The sequence below is a fragment of the Eutrema salsugineum genome, unplaced genomic scaffold (genome assembly GCF_000478725.1).
Source record: "Eutrema salsugineum unplaced genomic scaffold, Eutsalg1_0 scaffold_14, whole genome shotgun sequence".
NCBI lineage: Eukaryota > Viridiplantae > Streptophyta > Magnoliopsida > Brassicales > Brassicaceae > Eutrema > Eutrema salsugineum.
The window spans coordinates 5010091-5030434 of record NW_006256877.1 but is presented as its reverse complement, the minus strand read 5'-3'; the positions used below and the strand labels follow the sequence as shown (position 1 = coordinate 5030434).

The 20344-nt window shown below is 42.5% G+C and overlaps 3 protein-coding genes across 3 annotated transcripts; 1 reads left to right on the top strand and 2 right to left on the bottom strand.

The window, feature by feature from the left end:
* Positions 1-622: 622 nt before the first annotated feature.
* On the bottom strand, positions 623-2098 carry LOC112088390 (uncharacterized protein At3g43530-like). The gene is made up of 2 exons (XM_024158657.1): positions 1283-2098; positions 623-1207 (listed from the first exon to the last, which is right to left on the bottom strand). The coding sequence occupies exons 1-2, from the start codon at positions 2096-2098 to the stop codon at positions 623-625; spliced, it is 1401 nt and encodes a 466-aa protein (XP_024014425.1).
* A 4445-nt stretch (positions 2099-6543) lies between these two features.
* Positions 6544-7389, bottom strand: LOC18022679 (basic leucine zipper 43). The gene is given in 3 exon segments (XM_006405636.2): positions 6544-7135; positions 7137-7232; positions 7385-7389. Coding segments are annotated over 3 exon segments (693 nt in total).
* Positions 7390-11046: 3657 nt separating this feature from the next.
* On the top strand, positions 11047-20032 carry LOC112088347 (receptor-like protein 12). The gene is given in 3 exon segments (XM_024158590.1): positions 11047-12790; positions 12793-14444; positions 19943-20032. Coding segments are annotated over 3 exon segments (3438 nt in total). The 5' UTR covers positions 11047-11070; the 3' UTR covers positions 20009-20032.
* The last annotated feature ends 312 nt before the right edge of the window (positions 20033-20344 follow it).

Sequence of the window (20344 nt, the reverse complement as noted above, 5' to 3'; positions counted from 1 at the left end):
CACCTAATAATACTATGTTCCCAGGTTTATAGGTGGTTTCACCAATAATACCAAGTTTTCCCAATATTTGGTTTTCAATAATCCAAAATCAATAATAGAAATAGAAGTACATATTTCAAATGTTCATAGGAGACTTAACGTCTCTGTTTTGTGTTTGGCCCTAGCTTCGATTGCTCTTGTTTCTGTTTACCTGCACCCACTTCTGCGTTCACACCGTCAGCACCGTCTGGTTCTACCTACACATACCAAGTAATACAACATAGTGTTACCACGAAATATAAAGTATTACAAAAAAAAATGGATATTACTCTTCAAACTTCAATACCTCTTTACTTCTAAGCAGGTAAGGAGATCGGGCTACAAGCTGCTCCGCCTCTTTCAGCTCCGCCTCATTCATATCCGGCTCTTTCTGCTCCGGCTCTTTCTGCTTTAGCTCTTTCTGCTCCGGCTCTTTCTGCTCCGCCTCCTTCTGCTCCGCTTCCTTCTGCTCCGCTTCCTTCTGCTCCGGCTCCTTCTGCTTCTTCTTCGGCTTCTGCTTCGGCTGTTTCTTCTTCGAATGTTTCTTCTTCACCAGACTTTCAAGTTTCTCTCCAGCTTGATCATGTTCATGTTCTACATCATTTCAAAAAACTTCTCCTCCCTCATCTCCTGGTCCTTCCCTTTCTCTTCTTGTCTCTTTTACATATTGTTCTACAGAGCAGAGTCTTGTATCAAAGCCATCCATTCGGGCACTGATTCGGAGAAACTGAGCGTCCATACTCTTCTGCAAGCTCTGAAGCTGTTCCACAATTCCAAGAGGCGCCTCCTTCTCCGTCCCCACATTATGCTTAGCCGCTACAGGATGGTTTACCCACTCCTTATCATCTCGGGCATCAACATCGATCTTGCATATCTCTTTCCAGAATATCGGCTTCTTTTCCTCAACTAAACGCTTCGTCCAATTTTCAGGAACGATATCACCGATATCTTCCTCTTCATTCCTCTCCATGACTCCCACAAGCATAATTACCTCATCCTCGGATGGTTGCAATATACTCTCGATGACCCTAGTGTTACCCAGTGTTTCATAGAGTTCCGACAAAGGAAAACCTTTTAGTGTGAATGGTTGGTACTTCTGCCTGCACATCCGGGGACAACCCCTCCCTGCTCCTCTAACATCTTCTCTGTATTTGTTCTTCAGACATGGGATGGCCTCAAATGCTAGCAACTACACATAAACCCAACAAATTACACTTACGCTCATAGTATTACATAGTTACAAATTCTTTATAATGTGACATACCTCCAAGGGAGTAACAAAGCTTGGAAATGTCCACGCATCTGGTCCGACGACCCCATTGAAATGCCTCATTGTGTGCTCAATCTCCTTCATATTTACATCGAATGAATATTTACCCCAAGGAAACCTTTTACAAGCCTTGAGATCATCCACAATCCTCAGGAATAACGGGTCAACAGATGGTGCTCCCTTACCGGTTTTTGTTTTCCCACTAATTATAGAGGATAAGAAGTAGACGACACACATCTTCAACCGATCAGGATTAACTAGTCCTCGCATTGACTCTAGCTTTTTCTCAACAGCAGCAAGGGAGGGGACGGTTTCCTGGAAATATCTATTCTTAAACGAAGAACTTCCTATGCTATCATAGTCCTCTGGGTACGGAAGACAGTTTAATCCACACAAAATGGCATGCTCTCTAAGGGAATAGAGAATTGGTACGCCATTCACTACAAACCAAGCTTCCCTCTTCTTATTTGTGTTTGCTGTCCGAAGAAGAAGCAACCACATTCCCATCATCTTGTGTGTTGTGTCCTCATGCATGGCCCTATGCATATGCCAAAAGTGCTTGAACTGTGGGTGTTCTGTAAACCATAACAGCTCATGTGGTTCAAGGTCTAGGGACTCCAATTTAGCAACAGCTTTGTGGATATAACATCTTGTTCCCAGCTTTATTGAATTATGATACTGACTGGGCTCGAAGAACATTCTAACGGGTGGCAATGGCTGATTCTCCTCCTCCTCAGCCTCAGCCTCAGTTCCCCTCCACAACACTATCTGATTATTACCCGTCTCTGATTCGGCAACTCCTTCAACCATTTTCTCCTGCGACGATTCGGAATCTGAGTAAAGTTCTAGTCTAGCATATCTAAACACTCTTTTCCTTGCCTAAATCCATGACTCTATTTTGTAATTGCCAACCGAATAGAGAACATATAAATCGAATTTTGGATTCTACACAAAACCGACTTGAAATCTACAAAGTAATCTAGATAGAAATTAGAAATCAGAGGACGAAGACGAACGAACCTGATATAGCGAGGCATTGACTTAAGTCAGGCAGCAGCAAATCACTCTTAGTTGTCCCAGAGAATACTAGGCGAAGACGACGACGAGAGGACGATTTTGAAATTTGAATTTTTTTTTTCTCAGACTTACCACAATTTTGTCTCCAATTTTTGACCATAAACCCGATTTCTTCGGATTCAATCCGATATGACAGACTGGATGTGGATCTTCGTGGTTGGGTTAGTAAATATGAAACTTTAGTAAGGATCTGCCAGTATTTGACCGATTTTCTTCCTTTTTCTTGTTTTAAAATAAATCGAAAACAAATTAAATATTATGAGGAGGAGATTTGAAAATTTCTATAATGCGGGAGGAGTACGCGAGATTATCTCTCAAATCAAAGCCAAACGATAGCTGAATCGTTTGATTATATACTTAATTTCTAATGTTCAATATATATATACATATATATATATATATCTTTATATGTAGTGGGAAAAAAAACATTTTTTGATTAATTTCATTTGAGTGTGATTGGGGGCGATGTATGGCACTGCTTACTCATGCTGTCAACACCACCACAACTTTCTTACTTCGATACACTTTCCAGGCCACGGTATACGCGATTTGGAGGGAACGAAGCAATAAGAAACATGGCGAGCATAATTTATACTCATAATCTCGAGGAGGCGTCAACGGTCTTCAGGATGGTGAAGATGATAGACAAGCAGATTCGGAATCAGATTTGTTCAATCCGCAGTAATGGCATGACGAGGTACACAGATGGGCTGGAGATTTGGTTCACATCAAAGATAATAGCAAAGTGTGATTTCATTGCTGTTCTTTAATAAAATGTAAAAGCAAAGCTAAAACAAGTTTGTAAAACATTATATATTTTTTTTTTAATATAATTTATCATTAGATTCAAAAAAAAAAACAGTTGCAAAACATAGATACAATATGTGTCGGTGACAATCTATCTCACACCTAATACTCTCAAAAGTAGTTATATGTATAATGCATGTTGAGAAAACAATAATGTTAAGAGATATTGGGATACTAGTTACATCATAAGTGTCTACAATATATAGATGTAAATCTAATAGTTGCAACTTTGTTGCTAAATTCAATTCCCCAGTTTTAACGATTTAGTCAAAGAGTTTCTCCATCTATATGGTCTTTATTAAATGCATAAAACAAACCCACACATCACAGCCTCACTTAACACCTCGTAAAGGGTTTACTGCCTCACGCGAGATTCCACGTCTTTTCTCAATTCTGTTAAATTTTAATATGTCTAATCTAAATTTGTATTTACTTAGACTTCGTAATTTAATAGTATGTAACTGGTACTAGTGTTGTGTCATTTAAATTTGGTTAGTTTTGTTTTTTTAATTGAGAAGATATATATTTTATAGTTTACAGATGAATTAAAAAAATTCACATGTTATAAATTAAAAAAAAAAAAATTAAGAGAAAATTATAAATAAAATTCACACGTTATTGTAGAAACTAGAAAGGGAAAAACTTTTGAAAGGAACCAATCACAGTACGACAAAGTAACATAAATAAAGGAAAAAACATCTTTGTCCTAATTACATATTCTACTTTTAGTAACTTTTTACACATACATGTGTACATAGTTAATCGGGTGTTTTTTTTTACTTCGTGGCCGGTTACGTTTTTGGGATCGATGTATTTTTTTTTTATCGATGTATTTTTGACATGAATATGTTCCAGTCTTCCAGAGCTAGTCCGTATCCATTAAAATCTGAATATCCCACTGAATACAGGAAACGTTCCATATAGTTTTTATTATCCATCACAAGAAAATTTTTAATATCCATCACAAGAAAAACTATTAAATTTTAAACGTTCCATATAGTTAAAAATCGCCAAAAACACGGGTCACTATTTTTTGTTCCAACGTAAAATTTTAAGCAAATAGTGAGCTTTAATAACCATCACAAGGAAAACTTTTTAATTTTAGTATTTAAGAGTTGTTTTCTTGGGATGGATATTAAAGTTCACTATTTGTTTTTCTTCTTAACTTTTGGTTATCTGAATGCTTTGAATCGAATCGACTAAAACAGATGATGAACCGAATCAGATACTGCATATATTTCCCAGCTAATGTGTATGGAGGGTGCACATGCACTGATGCATCCATTATATTTAAAATTTTATGTACTTTTTTTATAAAAATTTAGGTACTTGTTAGCTAATTTTGTATTTGTACCCATTATAATTTGGAACTTGCATCCATTAAAAATATAGATAAAGTCCAAAAGAAAAAGAAAACAAGTTAAATGCATTTAACAGGATAGAAACAACTTACCCAATTTATGTTACCATTTTTTTTTTAATTCATAAGTAAGATGAAAGTATGTATTTTAATATTTATTATTTAATATCTGCCCATGCACACGTATATATAGACTGAGATTGTGAACCATTATGCAATAATCAAAGTGAAAAAAGAAGGATACTGATAGTGATATAACCAAACCGTTCATGATTTACAAAAAAAAAGTTATATAATAATAATAATAATACTAATACTAATAATATAATAATAATAGTAAAATTAAAGTCGTTCTTTCATCCTGTCTTGACTATAAAGTGCTGTGTATTGTTAATCTATTTCTCCAACTTTTGAGGTGGTTTGGAAAAGCTGTCTCTATATATCTTTCGTCGTCTGTTTCAATCACGAGCCTCTTTTCAATCATCCACTTACGTTATGTCCTACGATCTTACTGGTCGTTCATAGTTTTCTTGTCCTGTAAGTTTCTCGCCACACGAATTGGAGAAAAAGCCGTTTGTTTTCTTGACTGAAAAGGGTCTCCTTACGTAAGATTGTTTATTTGTCTTCCTTTCCTTAGATTGAGTAAAGTGGAGGGTCTTGGATTCTCTAAGGTAACACAAACTCTGATCACGTGTCTTAGTTCAAAGCCTCTTCTTTTTTTTTAAACTAATGTTAAATTATATTCAAAAAAAAATAACTGTTGCTTAACTTTGATCAAAAAATTTCAGAAATAATCAAATAATGTGATCATGAAAAAAATTTGAACTTGTCTGGTTGCAAACCAGCGTTGGAGCCCATCATCATATCACCTATCCCCTGCATTTCTTATAGCACAAAGTTGATTTCGGATTGACTTATCCACGATCTTCACTATTTTGTACACTTTGTACGTTGGAGAAGGTTTTTTCTCATGTCGACGATTATTCCTCTCTCTCCATATAAAGTGAACTGTAATCTGAAAGGTATATCGGAGAAGGAAACTTGATGTTTTGTCCAAAGGAGGCTTCACCACCAAGGCAACTATCTTGTCCCATTCCCAAGTAAACTCATTACCCAAAATTCCTTTGACGAGCTTCCCTCAAACTTTCTCTGAATAAGTGCAGGAGAAGAACAGATGATTCCTGGTCTCAGTTAGATTTCCACATAACCTGCAGCTATTATCTGCATTTGCATTCCATGCCTGTATCCTGTCCCCCTGTGGCAAGTCGATTCTGAATAGCTAACCAGAGCATAAACGAGTATATTGGGGTAGCTTGTGAAAACCACACCCCTCTTCGATAGTTATATATATAATATATGCTTTTGTGGGTCTAAGAAGCAGTTAAGATCTATATATGAAATGTGATTTGCCACAAAACACAGCATTTTTATTTATTTATATAGGATTAATCATAAAACTCTAGACTGAAGGCCGTACATCTTCTAAGTCCATGCAAAACAATATTTTACGTCCATGCGCTACCAATACCAAGTTTGTTCCAAACATATTGTTCTGATAAACTCTTGGTGGGCCTAGAGACTTTCATATTAGCTTTCAGCTTTATATAGCCAGACTTGGAAAATTTTCGCACTCACTAAGTCACTATAAGGCCTTCTACATATAAATTCACATTCTAAGCCATTTTTAACATATTTTTCTTTTTACCAAATTCTTTAAACATTTTTTTTTGGTTAATTGTAAACATGCAAAAACGTTAATCGCAGACCAAAAATCTACTATTTGCATTTAAACATTGCGTTTACAGTTTATAAAACTAAAAATGTTTTGTATTTCGATATATATCGCATAAATGCAAACGCAACAATTGCGTGCCTTCGTTCAAATGCAACAAAAGTTCAGAAATTTCTTTTTTCAAAAAAAGAAAGAGTAATTTACCAATTTAACGTCCTTATCTGAGATAAATCTCTGGATATACATCTTTAGATACATACTAAAGCCTTTTTAAACCATCTATACAATGTCATCTCTTAAACAAGAAAAAGGGCTCTGATTTTGAAGCTGCATATCACTAATCATTTGCTTAAGAGTAAAAGTTTCCTCTTTGAGCTGAGCATTCTCTTCAATAACCTTCTCGCGAGACTCCAAGAGGCGGTTAAACTTATGAAGCAACTGATGATTCTCATTCCTAAGCCACATCACTTGTGACCAAAGCTCATCAAGCTGTCTCTGCTTCCTCATACGTGATCTCCTTGCTGATTCTCTGTTTGATAATTTTTTCCTCTGCTTCTTCTCATTGATTATATCCCTCTGATTCTCCTCTGCTTCATCCGAGGTGGAGTAATTGCTGCTCATGAACTGTGGAGTGTTTATACTATTTTGGAAGCTGTAGAATGAATTAGGGTTTTGCCCATTGACGCCAAATGGCGAGGATGTAGGGAAATGGGAAAGGTACGAAGGTGGGCAACCGTGGAGGCTGAAAATGTTGGTTGATGGTTGCATTATTGGTGGAGACTTGGGACGCAAGGTAGGTCTCTTTCTTAGGTGATAAGAGAGAGACGAAAGATAAGAGGATTAGGAGTTGTGATGAATCTTTGGTGCGTGAAGAGAAGAAGTGTTCATATAGACTAGTAGAGGACAGAGTGGACCCCGGTTTCTTCAATTGGGTCAAACCAATGTAAAAGCATCTAACAATCATGCAGCTAGGATGTGAATATTTATATAAAGGAAAAATAAATACAAAATGCGATTTTTTTCCACCTAAAAATTTATTGAACTACTTTAATGAAAACTGAAAAAGCTTTAAGCTTTTTGGAAACCTGTCTAAAATAGTTGTTGCTAAGTTATTATGGACCGCATGCGTACTTTCAAAATTTTAATTTTAAAATTGCATGAATGCACCACAATTGAATGGTAACAAATAAGTAATGTTTTAAAACTAGATAGGCAACCGAACCGGGAAAACTTTTGGGTTGTGGGTCAATAGTCCGACCGGAGTCGACGAGGCTTGAATACATATTTCTTTGCTACAAACTAGAGTGGTTTATAAACCCTTTTGGCCGAAACAAAGGCAAAATCATTAAAAGTAACAAAACTGATTAGAGAGGTAATGGCTAGATGTGAAAGAACAGAAACAATCCAAGCTAAAGATATGGATGGAAGGAATATCTGAAAATAAACTTAATAACGTAAATTTGTTTGTATAGCTTTCATAAATAATCCAAGGTAAAGATCTCGAAGAAGAAAATCCATCGACCTTATTGTTGAACGTGGGATCGCACGGGTCAAACAAGTCAACTTATGTTGGAGAGTTCGGAGATTTTCTGTTAAATAAAGTTTAGGTCGACAACGAAATAAGAACAAAGTTTAAGAGGTGGTGAGGTGAGTTTGACGAGATGGCGATGTGAATTTGACGAGGTGACGAGGTGTGGTGAGCTTGACGAGGTGACGAGGTAAGGTCAGCTTGATGAGGTGACGAGGTGACGAGGTGAGGTCAGCTTGACGAGGTGACGAGGTGAGTTCAGCTTGACGAGGTGACGAGGTGAGGTGAGCTTGACGAGGTGAGGTGAACTTGACGAGGTGACGAGGTGAGGTCAGCTTGACGAGGTGACGAGGTGAAGTCAGCTTGACGAGACGGCGGTGGGGTGGTGGTGATTTTGGCGAGGTGATGGTGAATTTGGCGAGGTGGTGGTGATTTTGGCGAGGTGATGGTAAATTTGGCGAGGTGGGTGTTCTCATTCCTTCACGAGTTTGTTCTCTTCTCCATTCTAGATCCCCCTTTCTTGGTCTCTTCCTCTCTTCTATTTATAGTGAGCGAGTAGGTGATGTGATGACGGTGAGCTGACTTCGTGGCCTTTGCTAATGGGCCGAAATTGTAATGTTGGTGGATTTTGATGGGCCAGTTGGGCTAAATAAGGGGTGCTAAACCCACCTCCAACAATTGCCCTCCCCCCAGTTCGTTGAAAGAGAGTTGCTCGAGTTTGGCGAACTGCAAGATATGCGAAGAGCTGCGAGGTCGACAAGCTGTGAGGTTGACGAGCTGTGAGGTCGACAAGCTGCGAGGTTTACAAGCTGCAAGGTTTACGAGCTGCGAGGTTGACGAGCTCAAAGTCAAATAGACGAGGAGCCGCAAAGCTGCAAGGTTGATGAACTGCAAGGTCGACAAGCTGCGAGGTCGACAAGCTGCGAGGTCGACGAGCTGCGAGGTCGACAAGTTACGAAGTCGACAAGCTGCGAAGTTGACGAGCTGCGAGGTCGACAAACTGCGAGGTTGACGAGCTCAAAGTCAAATAGACGAGGAGCCGCAAAGCTGCAAGGTTGATGAACTGCAAGGTCGACAAGCTGCGAGGTCGACGAGCTGCGAGTTCAACAAGTTGCGAGGTTGACGAGCTGCGAGGTCGACAAGCTGCGAGATTGACGAGCTCAAAGTCGTATAGACGAGGATCCGCAAAGCTGCGAGGTCAACAAGCTGCGAGGTCGACGAGCTGTGAGGTCGACAAGCTGCGAGGATGACGAGCTGCGAGGTTGACGAGCTATCTAGCTACAAGATTGACGAGTAATATAATGCGAGTTTGAACTTGGTTAATCGAACATATATATATAGACTGAAATAAATGCGAAGTGGGAACTCGGCTTATTAGATCTGTAGGTGTGAGGTAAGACCTCGGCTTATCCTGTTTTGTTTACGAGTAAGGACTCGGTTTAGTATGCTGTAGGTGAGAATATTAGATCGGCCCACCTGTTAGCTTCTTAGATCGCATCCGAGTAGCGAAGATGTGTTCGGCATTTTTACTCGTGCGATCTAAGAGATTATGCGGGACTGGGCCCGGCTTACTTTCGTATAGTCATAAGGTTTTTGTTCCTTAGGACTTATAAGAAATTGCACTACTGGGAATGCATTTTTTATGGATCGCGCATCTAGCTAGGATGTCGATGTCAATGATGTCGAGGTATTTCAGCGAGTTACGTTGTAACTACGATTTGGCTAGATGAGCTCGGCTTTAAGAAAAGAGAGTAAAAAATGAAATTGGCTCAACACTTATCTTGTTTGTACGTGAGTTCCTTTGTTTGATGTCGATGAGCTACGAGGTTAGCTCAATTATGCATGGTTTCTTTTGGCGAGGTCAGCTGGGTTCTTAACATTGCCGAACTGCTTTGGGGTGTAGAAAATCTTCTTGCCCCCCTTCCTGGCGCGCCATTTGTTGAATGTGGGATCGCACGGGTCAAACAAGTCAACTTATGTTGGAGAGTTCGGAGATACGGAGTCTTTGCCTAAAAAAATGCGTTGATTTTCTGTTAAATAAAGTTTAGGTCGATAACGAAATAAGAACAAAGTTTAAGAGGTGGTGAGGTGAGTTTGACGAGGTGGTGAGGTGAGTTTGACGAGGTGAGGTGAGCTTGACGAGGTGACAAGGTGAGGTCAGCTTGATGAGGTGACGAGGTGAGGTGAGTTTGACGAGGTGACGAGGTGAGGTCAGCTTGACGAGGTGACGAGGTGAGGTCAGCTTGACGAGGTGACGAGGTGAAGTCAGCTTGATGAGGTGACGAGGTGAGGTCAGCTTGACGAGGTGACAAGGTGAGGTGAATTTGATGATACGGCGGTGGGGTGGTGGTGATTTTGGCGAGGTGATGGTAAATTTGGCGAGGTGGATATTCTCATTCCTTCACGAGCTTGTTTTCTTCTCCATTCTAGGTTCCTCTTTCTTAGTCTCTTCCTCTCTTCTATTTATAGTGAGCGAGTAGATGATGTGATGACGGTGAGTTGACTTCGTGGGTTTTGCTAATGGGCCGAAATTGTAATGTTGGTGGATTTTGATGGGTCTGTTGGGCTAAATAAAAGGTGCTAAACCTACCTCCAACACTAATGGACTATTCCATAAGCTTGGAGAGAAAGCAACCAGTTATGTCCCAGTTTTATATGTCCTAATTTCCGCTCTTGTTTCCGGCTTAGCTTTTTATATTTCAAATTTATTGTGTTCGCTTATATCTTCCATCTTTCAAATGTCTTCTACATCTTCAACAAGAGCCATCGCGTTTTATTGTGTAGGCACACAATCGCTGCATTTAAAATCTAAGATAGCTTCAGTTGCTGTTTTTGCAACATTTTGCAAAAAAAACTGTTGAAAATGTTCTTAAGGTATTTTTTTTGGGCGCTCTTTTTAGCCGTTAAACCTAGTTGATACACAAAAATTCAATTCTAAGCTCATGAGAGAATGAGTCAAAATATTCAGCTGCAAAATTCTGAGCTTATCTTATCTTCGAGTGAAAGGACCCACTAATGTGAAATTTTGTGGGGGAAAAACCTTGATCCAGTGAACAATCGATTATTATATCTACCCTTCCCACCTAATTTTGATATACCAAGTCAACGTTTCTGTTTGTGATTAATTTTGCATTGAATATAGAGAACTGAGAGACTCTAATTAGTGCGCCAAGTTGGTATCGTATATATCATTGTGTGTGTGTCTATATAAAGAGGTTAGTAGGAAACTATATTTTCATCACAAATACCATACTTTGTATGAATAGTACTTAAAGAAGATGAAAAAGTCTTTGTATTCAGCGAGTACCATTCTCTTCTTCATTTCGATTTTTCTAAACACTTTTGCTGCAACTCCTACTGGTCTCTTGTGTCATCCCAACCAAAGGGATCTTCTTCTCGATTTCAAGAATGAATTTCAAAATGTTCCTGAGCATTTTTGTTCATTCTACTCTGATGATCTGTGCAGCGCAAAGAACTGGGATAAAGAAGAGGATTGTTGCTCTTGGGACGGTATCACATGTGATGCCAAGTCCGGGGAAGTGATTGAGCTAAATGCTAGTTGCTGCTTCTATGGCCGCTTCGATTCCAATAGTAGTCTTTTTAGACTCCAGAGCCTGCGTTCCCTCAATCTTGCTTACAACAATTTCAACTCTTCTCTCATACCAACTCAATTCAATAAACTCATGGAGCTAACACAGCTCAACCTGTCTTTTTCTTCTTTCTCTGGTCAAATTCCAACAGAGTTTCTTCAGCTTACCAAGTTGGTGTGTCTTGATCTTTCTTTTAACTTTCTTTTATCTTTTGAAAAGTCAGTTTTTAGCAAACTTGCTCATAATATGACAAACCTAGAGGAGTTAGACCTTCGCATGGTTAACATTTCCTCAGAAATTCCTCAAAATATCTCAAAACTAAACTCTCTCAGATCTTTAAACCTCCGCAGTTGCAGTTTACTGGGGAAAGTTCCACATGATCTTTTCTTGCTCCCTACCATACAGTCCATTAGTGTGGATATGAATCAAAATCTAGAAGGGTCTCTTCCAGAGTTTTATGGAAATAACTCTCTTGTAATATTAGACCTCTCTTCCACATCTCTTTCCGGTAACATTCCAGATTCTATTAGCAACCTCAGACATCTTAGTGTTTTGAGACTTAAGTACTGTGAATTTTCTGGAAAGATCCCATCTTCATTTGGAAATCTTTCTTCTCTAACCACTCTTGACCTTTCTCATAATCGTTTCAGTGGTACGATTCCTTCTTCAATCGGATACCTTTCTAATCTCACCACTCTTGAACTTTCATTCAATGATTTTAGTGGTTTGATTCCTTCTTCAATTGGAAACTTTTCTCAGCTCACCAAACTTCCTCTTTCTTCTAATAATTTTAGTGGTTTGATTCCTTCTTCGATTGGAAACCTTTTACTCTTAACGGATATCGACCTTTCTTATAATCAGCTTTCTGGTGAAATACCATCTTCCTTTGGAAATTTGAACCAGTTGACTAGCTTACGTGTAATACGTAACAAGCTTACCGGTAACTTTCCCACTAAGTTACTGAACTTGACAGAGTTGACAAATTTAGAACTCTCTCAAAATCAGTTCACTGGCACGTTTCCTCCTAACATGAGCTCACTTTCCAAGTTGACAATGATTTCTGCATTTGACAACGCTTTCACTGGAACCCTTCCTTCTTCTCTTCTCAACATTCATAATTTGACTTCTATATTTTTGGGTGATAACCAACTCAATGGCCCTCTTGAGTTTGGGAATCTATCTTCACCATCTAAGCTAAAAGCGTTGTACATTGGCAACAACAACTTCAAAGGGCCAATCCCAAAATCTATTTCAAGATTGATCAATCTTGAGAGCCTTGACCTTTCCAATCTCAATACAGAAAAAACAACAGTTGACTTTTGTAGCTTCTCGCATCTCAAGTCACTTAAAGACCTTGATCTGTCCCATTTGAACACCACCACTATGATCGACTTGAATGAAACTTATCATGTCTAAATTCGCTCTCTCAATTGGTTCTCTCGAGCAACCAAGTTTCAGACGCAAACAAGAGTTCAACTTCAGATCCTCCATCGCAATCGATGATATCTATTTTGAGGTTGTCAGGCTGCAACATCACAGAGTTTCCAGAGTTGATAAAACACCAGCAAAAAATGGCAGCTTTAGACCTTTCCAACAACATTATCAAAGATCAAGTGCCAGACTGGTTATGGAATCTACCAGAGTTGAGATACGTTGACCTTTCCAACAACATTGACATCAGTTTTGAGAAGCATTCAGTATATGATCTTCCATCAAATCCATTGACAACGTTAACTTTGTCAGCATGCGGTATCACAAGGGTTCCAGAATTCATAAAAAAGCACCAAAGTCTAACTTCACTAGACCTTTCCAACAACAAAATAAAAGGTCAAGTGCCTGGTTGGTTATGGACATTACCAAATTTGATGCACATGGATCTTTCCAACAACTTTTTCATCGGTTTTGAAGGATCAACGAAACCTGGATTATTCTCTTTCCCGTTAACATCTATGAAGTTTTTGTTAGGGTCTAAGAACTATTTCTCTGGGGAGATTCCATCTTTCATATGTGTGTTGCGCTCTCTAAATACTCTTGATTTATCAGACAACAAGTTCAACGGCCCAATCCCTCGTTGCATGGAAAATCTCAAGGATACTCTTGCAGTTCTGAACCTTCGTGGGAACCGTCTCAATGGAAGTCTTCCCACAACAATATTTCACAGCCTAAGGTCACTTGACGTAAGCCATAACCAGCTGGTAGGGAAACTCCCAAGATCTTTGGTCAGTTTATCTACTCTTGAAGTTCTGAACGTGGGAAACAATGAAATCAATGACACGTTTCCTTTCTGGTTAAGTTCTCTTCAAGAGCTACAAGTTCTTGTCCTTCGCGCCAATGCATTCCATGGACCGATTCAGCAAACTCGGTTTTCTAAGCTGCGTATCATTGACATATCTCATAATCACTTCAGTGGAACTTTGCCACCAGATTCCTTTGTGGACTGGAGTTCTATGTCCTCACTGGAGACAAACGAAGATCAATCAAATCTAAAGTATATGCAAGAGGAATATGGCTATTACCATGATTCAGTGGTTTTGGTGAACAAAGGTGTAGAGTTGGAGTTTGTACGTATCCTAAAAATCTACACAGCATTCGACTTTTCGGTAAACAAGCTTGAAGGAGAGATTCCAAGGTCCATTGGTCTATTAAAAGAGCTTCATGTGCTTAACATGTCAAACAATGCTTTCGTTGGCCACATCCCATCATCTATGGCGAACCTGATAAAGCTCGAATCACTAGACGTTTCTCAAAACAAGCTTTCAGGAGAAATTCCACAAGATTTAGGGAAGCTCTCGTACCTTGCGTACATGAACTTTTCTCATAACCGGCTTGTAGGTCCAGTACCAGGAGGCACTCAGTTTCGAAGGCAGCCTTGCTCATCTTTTGAGGACAAACCGGGTCTTTATGGCCCTTCACTTGAAGAAGTTTGTGTAGATAAACGTGAGACAACACCACACCAATCTGAAACGCCAGAGCCAGAGGAAGATGAAGAAGAGGGTTTTAGTTGGATAGCAGCTGCAATAGGATTTGGACCTGGTATTGTCTTTGGATTAACGATTGGATACATACTGATAGCTATGAGGCCCAACATCCACCAATTCTGTACCAGTACCGCAGGAGGAAGAAGGCCCAGGAAGGAGAGGCGACATCTGCCTAAACCTTACTCACGAGGTAACTATAGTTAAGGAATAAACTCTGGTAACTTGGATCCCGAGGTGCTGCAACGACTCACGTGGTGTGTTGGGAGAATGTTGGTGATGAGTCTTAGGAGATTCCGTAGTATATGAGTGAGTACTGGTATTAGCGTCTGTTTCATCAAAAGATTGATCAAAGTTGTTAGGGAGGTGAGAGACTCCATTTTCTCTCAGGTCGTGTAACTTGATCTTTCTGAAATACAAATATCTATCCTATTCATCTTTAAGCTCTCTTTTGCTTCTACAAATCGTATCAACTTGGTATCAGAGCGGTACGTGACTGTGGACCGTCTATGGCACCAAAGCGAAGCGACGTAGAGAAGGGTGTGGAGGTCTCCTCGGCGGATCCTGGCAAGATCGCAGCCCTGGAACGATCGGTTGAAGAGATCCGTGGGCAACTCCACTGTGTCCACGAAATCAAAGAGCAGCTGAGCTCTGTCGAGGAGATGCGCAAGCAGATCAGAAAGCTGAGTGTGCTGGAACGTATGGCGCAGCAGTGGAGTGAGCAGCAGGAGGATCGACGCCAGAAGGAGGAAGTTCCAGCGGTCTCTGATCCGGTAGCTACTCCGTTGGGAGTTACGGTGGCGCAGGACAGCGGGATCGAAGGGTCGGTACGTCGCGGAGCTCTCTCTCCCCAGAGTCCTCCGTGGGCCGGGTCTCAGGAGGGTCACAAACCTCTTACCCGAAGGATCGAGATCCCGATGTTCGATGGCGACCGCGTGGAAAGTTGGGTGATGCGTGTGGAGCAATATTTCGAGCTGGAGGATTTTTCCGAAGGCGAGAAGCTCTGAGCAGCTCGGATGTGTTTCGAAGGTGATGCTCTGTCGTGGTTTCGTTGGGAACGCGATCGCAATCCCTTCCGGAGTTGGGACCATCTCAAGATGCGGATCCTGACTCAGTTCGCCGCGGCGGCGGATACCAGTGCCGGCGAGCGGCTGCTGACTTTGCGACAGGAGGGGACGGTTCGTGATTACTGTCGCGAGTTTATCGCATTGGCTACCAACGCGCCAGAGATTTCGGAGAGGGTGCTTGAGATGACGTTCCTTATCGGTTTGAAACCTAAGATCAAGGCCGGTGTACGGATGTTGGGGGCCCGAGGGTTGGAGAACATGATGAGTGCGTCCAAACTGGTGGAGGAGTGGGCCCTACTGGATCTCTCGGAAACGACGTTAGGTGGTGGCGGATGCGTGACCAAATCGATGGGGTCCCGCAGCACGACTGCTCATCACGTGGGTCAACAGGGGGCGTTTGTTGGGCCTCACCAACATTTCGGCCCAATCCAGGGAAGTGGGTCCTTTTCGTCTAAGCCCAGAACGAACCCAGGAGCTGGAGGGGGATCATATCAGGGTAGAGGCGGTGGTCCACGACCCAACAGTAACAACCACAACCGATTGAAGCCGCCGTTCTGCCGTCTGACTCCGGCGGAGGTCGCGAAGTGGCGCGCAGAAGGTTTGTGCTTCCGTTGTGACGAGAAGTACCACAACAACCACGAATGATCGGTGCCGGAGCTGCAGGTGTTGGTGTTGCAGGACGATGGCACGGAGGTCGACATCGAGGATTTCGTCGCGGCAACAAAAGGGGAGGTCGACGCCCCTATGACCGAGCTCGCTGAGCTCTCTCTTAATTCGATGGTGGGCATATCTTCCCCGCAGACGATCAAACTCAGGGGATCGATTCTAACGGAGGAAGTCATCGTGCTCATTGATAGCGGTGCCTCTCACAATTTCGTATCCGAGAAGATGGTTCAGAAGTTGGGGTTGGCGATTGACACCACCTCGGGGTACGGTGTTCTGATGGGTACCGGTATCATTGTGCGTGGCAAAGGGCTATGTCGGAATGTGACCTTGGTAATGCAGGATTACTCCGTGACTACCAGTTTCTTTCCCCTTGAACTGGGTAGCGCAGATGTGATCTTGGGTGCGCAATGGTTGGAGACGTTGGGCACGACGAAGATTAACTGGAAGTTGCAGATACTCAAGTTCAAAATTGCTGGAGTAAAGGTGTGCTTACAGGGCGATCTTAGTCTGTGTAGTGCCCCGATTTCACTGAAGTCTTTGTGGAAGGCGTTGGCACAACAGGGAGAAGGAGTATTCGTGGAGTTTAGCGGTCTCCAGACTACGGAGACTCCAGTCACACCGGTTCCGGGGGTGTTACAAGGTGTTCTGGAGGAGTTCGAGGGGGTCTTCGCAGAACCTCAGGGTCTACCTCCGTCTCGGGGCAAAGAGCATGCTATTGTTCTCGAGCAGGGGGGCTAAACCAGTGAGTGTCCGCCCGTTTCGAGACCCTCAAGCGCAGAAGGAGGAAATCGAAAAGCAAGTGTCTGCAATGCTTGCCGCTGGGATTATCCGTGACAGCAGTAGTCCTTTTTCGAGCCCGGTCCTCTTGGTCAAGAAAAAAGACGGGAGTTGGAGGTTTTGTGTCGATTATCGGGCTTTGAACAAGGCAACTGTGCTCGACAGCTATCCCATTCCGATGATTGACCAACTGCTCGATGAACTGTGGGGAGCAGAGGTCTTCTCGAAGCTCGACCTGAAATCCGGTTACCATCAAATCCTCGTGAAGGCTGAAGATGTCCAGAAGACCGCTTTTCGAACGCACGGCGGCCATTATGAGTTCATGGTCATGCCGTTTGGCCTCTCTAACGCCCCGGCGACGTTTCAATCGCTTATGAACGACATTTTCCGACGTTTCCTCCGACGTTTCGTGCTCGTCTTCTTTGACGACATCCTCGTCTACAGTAAGACAATGGAGGAGCATGTCTCTCATCTCCGAACGGTGTTACAGGTGCTTTATCAGTATCAGCTCTATGTTAATCGCAAAAAATGCCAGTTCGGGAGTCTTCAGGTGGAATACTTAGGCCACGTTATCTCGGCCGCGGGTGTAGCTGCTGACGACAGCAAGATTCAGGCTATGACTACCTGGCCTCAGCCCAAGAACATCAAGGAGTTGAGGGGGTTTCTTGGGCTGACCGGTTATTACCGGAGATTCGTGCGCGGATACAGAGAAGTCGCCCGGCCTCTCACCGAGTTACTGAAGAAAGACAACTTCCATTGGACAGGGGCGGCTACGAATGCCTTCGAGGAACTGAAACGCGCGATGACATCCGTGCCTGTCCTGTCATTGCCCGATTTCACTTCTCTCTTTGTGGTCGAATCGGACGCCTCAGGAACCGGATTGGGGGACGTTCTCATGCAACATCAGCGCCCTATTGCTTTTTTCAGTCAGGCTCTCACGCCGCGACAACAACTCAAGTCGGTCTACGAGCGAGAGCTAATGGCAATTGTCTTCGCCATTCAGAAGTGGCATCATTACCTGTTGGGCCGGAAGTTTCTAGTTCGCACTGACCAAAAAAGCCTGAAGTTTCTGTTGGAGCAACGAGAAATCAACGTCGAGTATCAACGCTGGCTCACTAAATTGTTGGGATTCAACTTCGAGATTGAATACAGACTTGGGTTGGAGAATAAAGCAGCCGACGCTCTGTCTCGAAAGGGAGTGTCGACGGAGTTGATGGCATTGTCGGTTCCGGCCGCGTTCCAGCTCGAGGAGATTTGTGGTGAAGTGGAACGTGACCCGGATTTAAGGAAAGTAATGGAGGAGTGCATCAAGGATCCCAACTCTCATCCGGACTACTCGGTGATACAGGGCAGGCTGCTACGCAAGGGTCGTCTGGTATTACCTCGTACTTCACAGCTGATTGGGTTGATACTACGTGAGTTCCACGATGGTAAGATGGGGGGCCATGGTGGCGTCCTCAAGACTCAGAAACACATTGGCGAGCTGTTTTACTGGCAAGGGATGATGACGGAGATACGTCGGTATGTGGCGGGTTGTCAGATTTGTCAGAGGAACAAATATTCGACTCTGGCCCCGAATGGTCTGCTTCAACCCCTCCCTATACCTTCAAGTGTCTGGGAAGATGTCGCTATGGACTTCATTGAGGGGTTGCCACGGTCGGAGGGGTACAACGCCATTTTGGTGGTCATCGACCGGCTCACTAAATATGCACATTTCATCAAGCTGAAGCATCCCTTCTCCGCCACTGATATAGCTGTGATCTTCGTGCAAGAGGTTGTGAAACTGCATGGTTTTCCCCGGTCCATCGTCTCTGATAGGGACAAGGTCTTCACTAGCAGTTTCTGGAAAGAGATGTTCCGACTGGCAGGCACTAACCTGTGTTTTAGCACCGCCTACCACCCACAGTCTGACGGGCAGTCGGAGGTCACAAACAGAGGCGTCGAGACTTACCTGCGTTGCTTCTCGAGCGAGAAGCCGCGTGCCTGGTCCAAGTTCTTAGCGTGGGCAGAACTGAGCTACAATACGTCGTATCACTCCGCTATTCAAATGACTCCTTTCCGTGCGCTCTATGGTCGTGATCCACCTGCGTTGCTGCGTTATGAGAACGGTTCAACGACAAACGCGGATTTGGAGGAGCAGTTGCGTGAGCGGGATGCCACCCTGTCCCTGCTTCAAACACACCTCCACAAGGCGCAACAGGTGATGAAGAGGAGAGCTGATGAGCATCGGCGTGATGTGGAATTCGCGGTAGGCGATATGGTGTTCCTCAAGATGCGCCCTTACCGCCATCGGAGCCTGGCTCGCAGAACGAACAAAAAACTGGCTGCACGTTTTTATGGGTCCTTTGCTGTTGCTGCGCGAGTGGGAGCAGTGGCGTATCGCCTTGCCTTGCCTCCGGAAGCTCGTATTCACCCCACCTTCCATATCTCGCAGCTGAAGAAAGCGATTGGATCCGACATATCACCAGTGTCTATCCCACCACAGTTGACCGCAGATGGCGTGTTAGAAGCTGAGCCCGAAGCTGTTTTGGGTACACGGAAGAATGTTAACACTGGACAAGCTGAGGTACTCATCAAGTGGAAGGGACTGCCTGACTTTGAATGCTCTTGGGAATGGGTCAGTACGATTAAGGGCCAATTTCCTCACTTCGACCTTGAGGACAAGGTCAATTTCGGAGGGGGAGGGGGGGTATTGATAGCTATGAGGCCCAACATCCACCAATTCTGTACCAGTACCGCAGGAGGAAGAAGGCCCACGAAGGAGAGGCGACATCCGCCTAAACCTTACTCGCGAGGTAACTATAGTTAAGGAATAAACTCTGGTAACTTGGATCCCGAGGTGCTGCAACGACTCACGTGGTGTGTTGGGAGAATGTTGGTGACGTGTCTTAGGAGATTCCGTAGTATATGAGTGAGTACTGGTATTAGCGTCTGTTTCATCAAAAGATTGATCAAAGTTGTTAGAGAGGTGAGAGACTCCATTTTCTCTCAGGTCGTGTAACTTGATCTTTCTGAAATACAAATATCTATCCTATTCATCTTTAAGCTCTTTTTTGCTTCTACAAATCGTATCACATACTTGTTTGCTACAAACCGGAGTGGTTCATGAACCCTTTTGGCCGAAACAAACGCAGAGGCTAAAAGCACATGAACTCATTTAAGAGGTAATTTTCTGATTTATGAAAAAATTTGTTTGGAGAACATAGTGGAAGACAAAAACATAAAAGTGATATTACTTGAAATTAAAATTTCAAGAATAAAACTAAAGCTTATCACAAAAAAAAAACTAAAGTATTTAACTATTTTTATTCTTGGCATAAATATAATGTTTTTGATTGTATAGGCTACCTAAAGAATCTTGAAGAAGAAAATCAAAGCAACCATACGAACTCCAAAAATATCAACTTCAAACTTTCTGCACATCAAAAAAAAGGTTTAGATTTCAGAGAAAGCATCAAAATATTATCTTACTCTATA

What these genes read in the sequence shown, in the direction of transcription:
- LOC112088390 (XM_024158657.1), bottom strand. Translation starts at nt 2,098, where the DNA reads ATGGTTGAAGGAGTTGCCGAATCAGAGACGGGTAATAATCAGATAGTG. An exon ending in GCTTTGTTACTCCCTTGGAG is followed by an intron (nt 1,208 to 1,282) that starts GTATGTCACATT and finishes GTTTATGTGTAG; the next exon opens with TTGCTAGCATTTGAGGCCAT.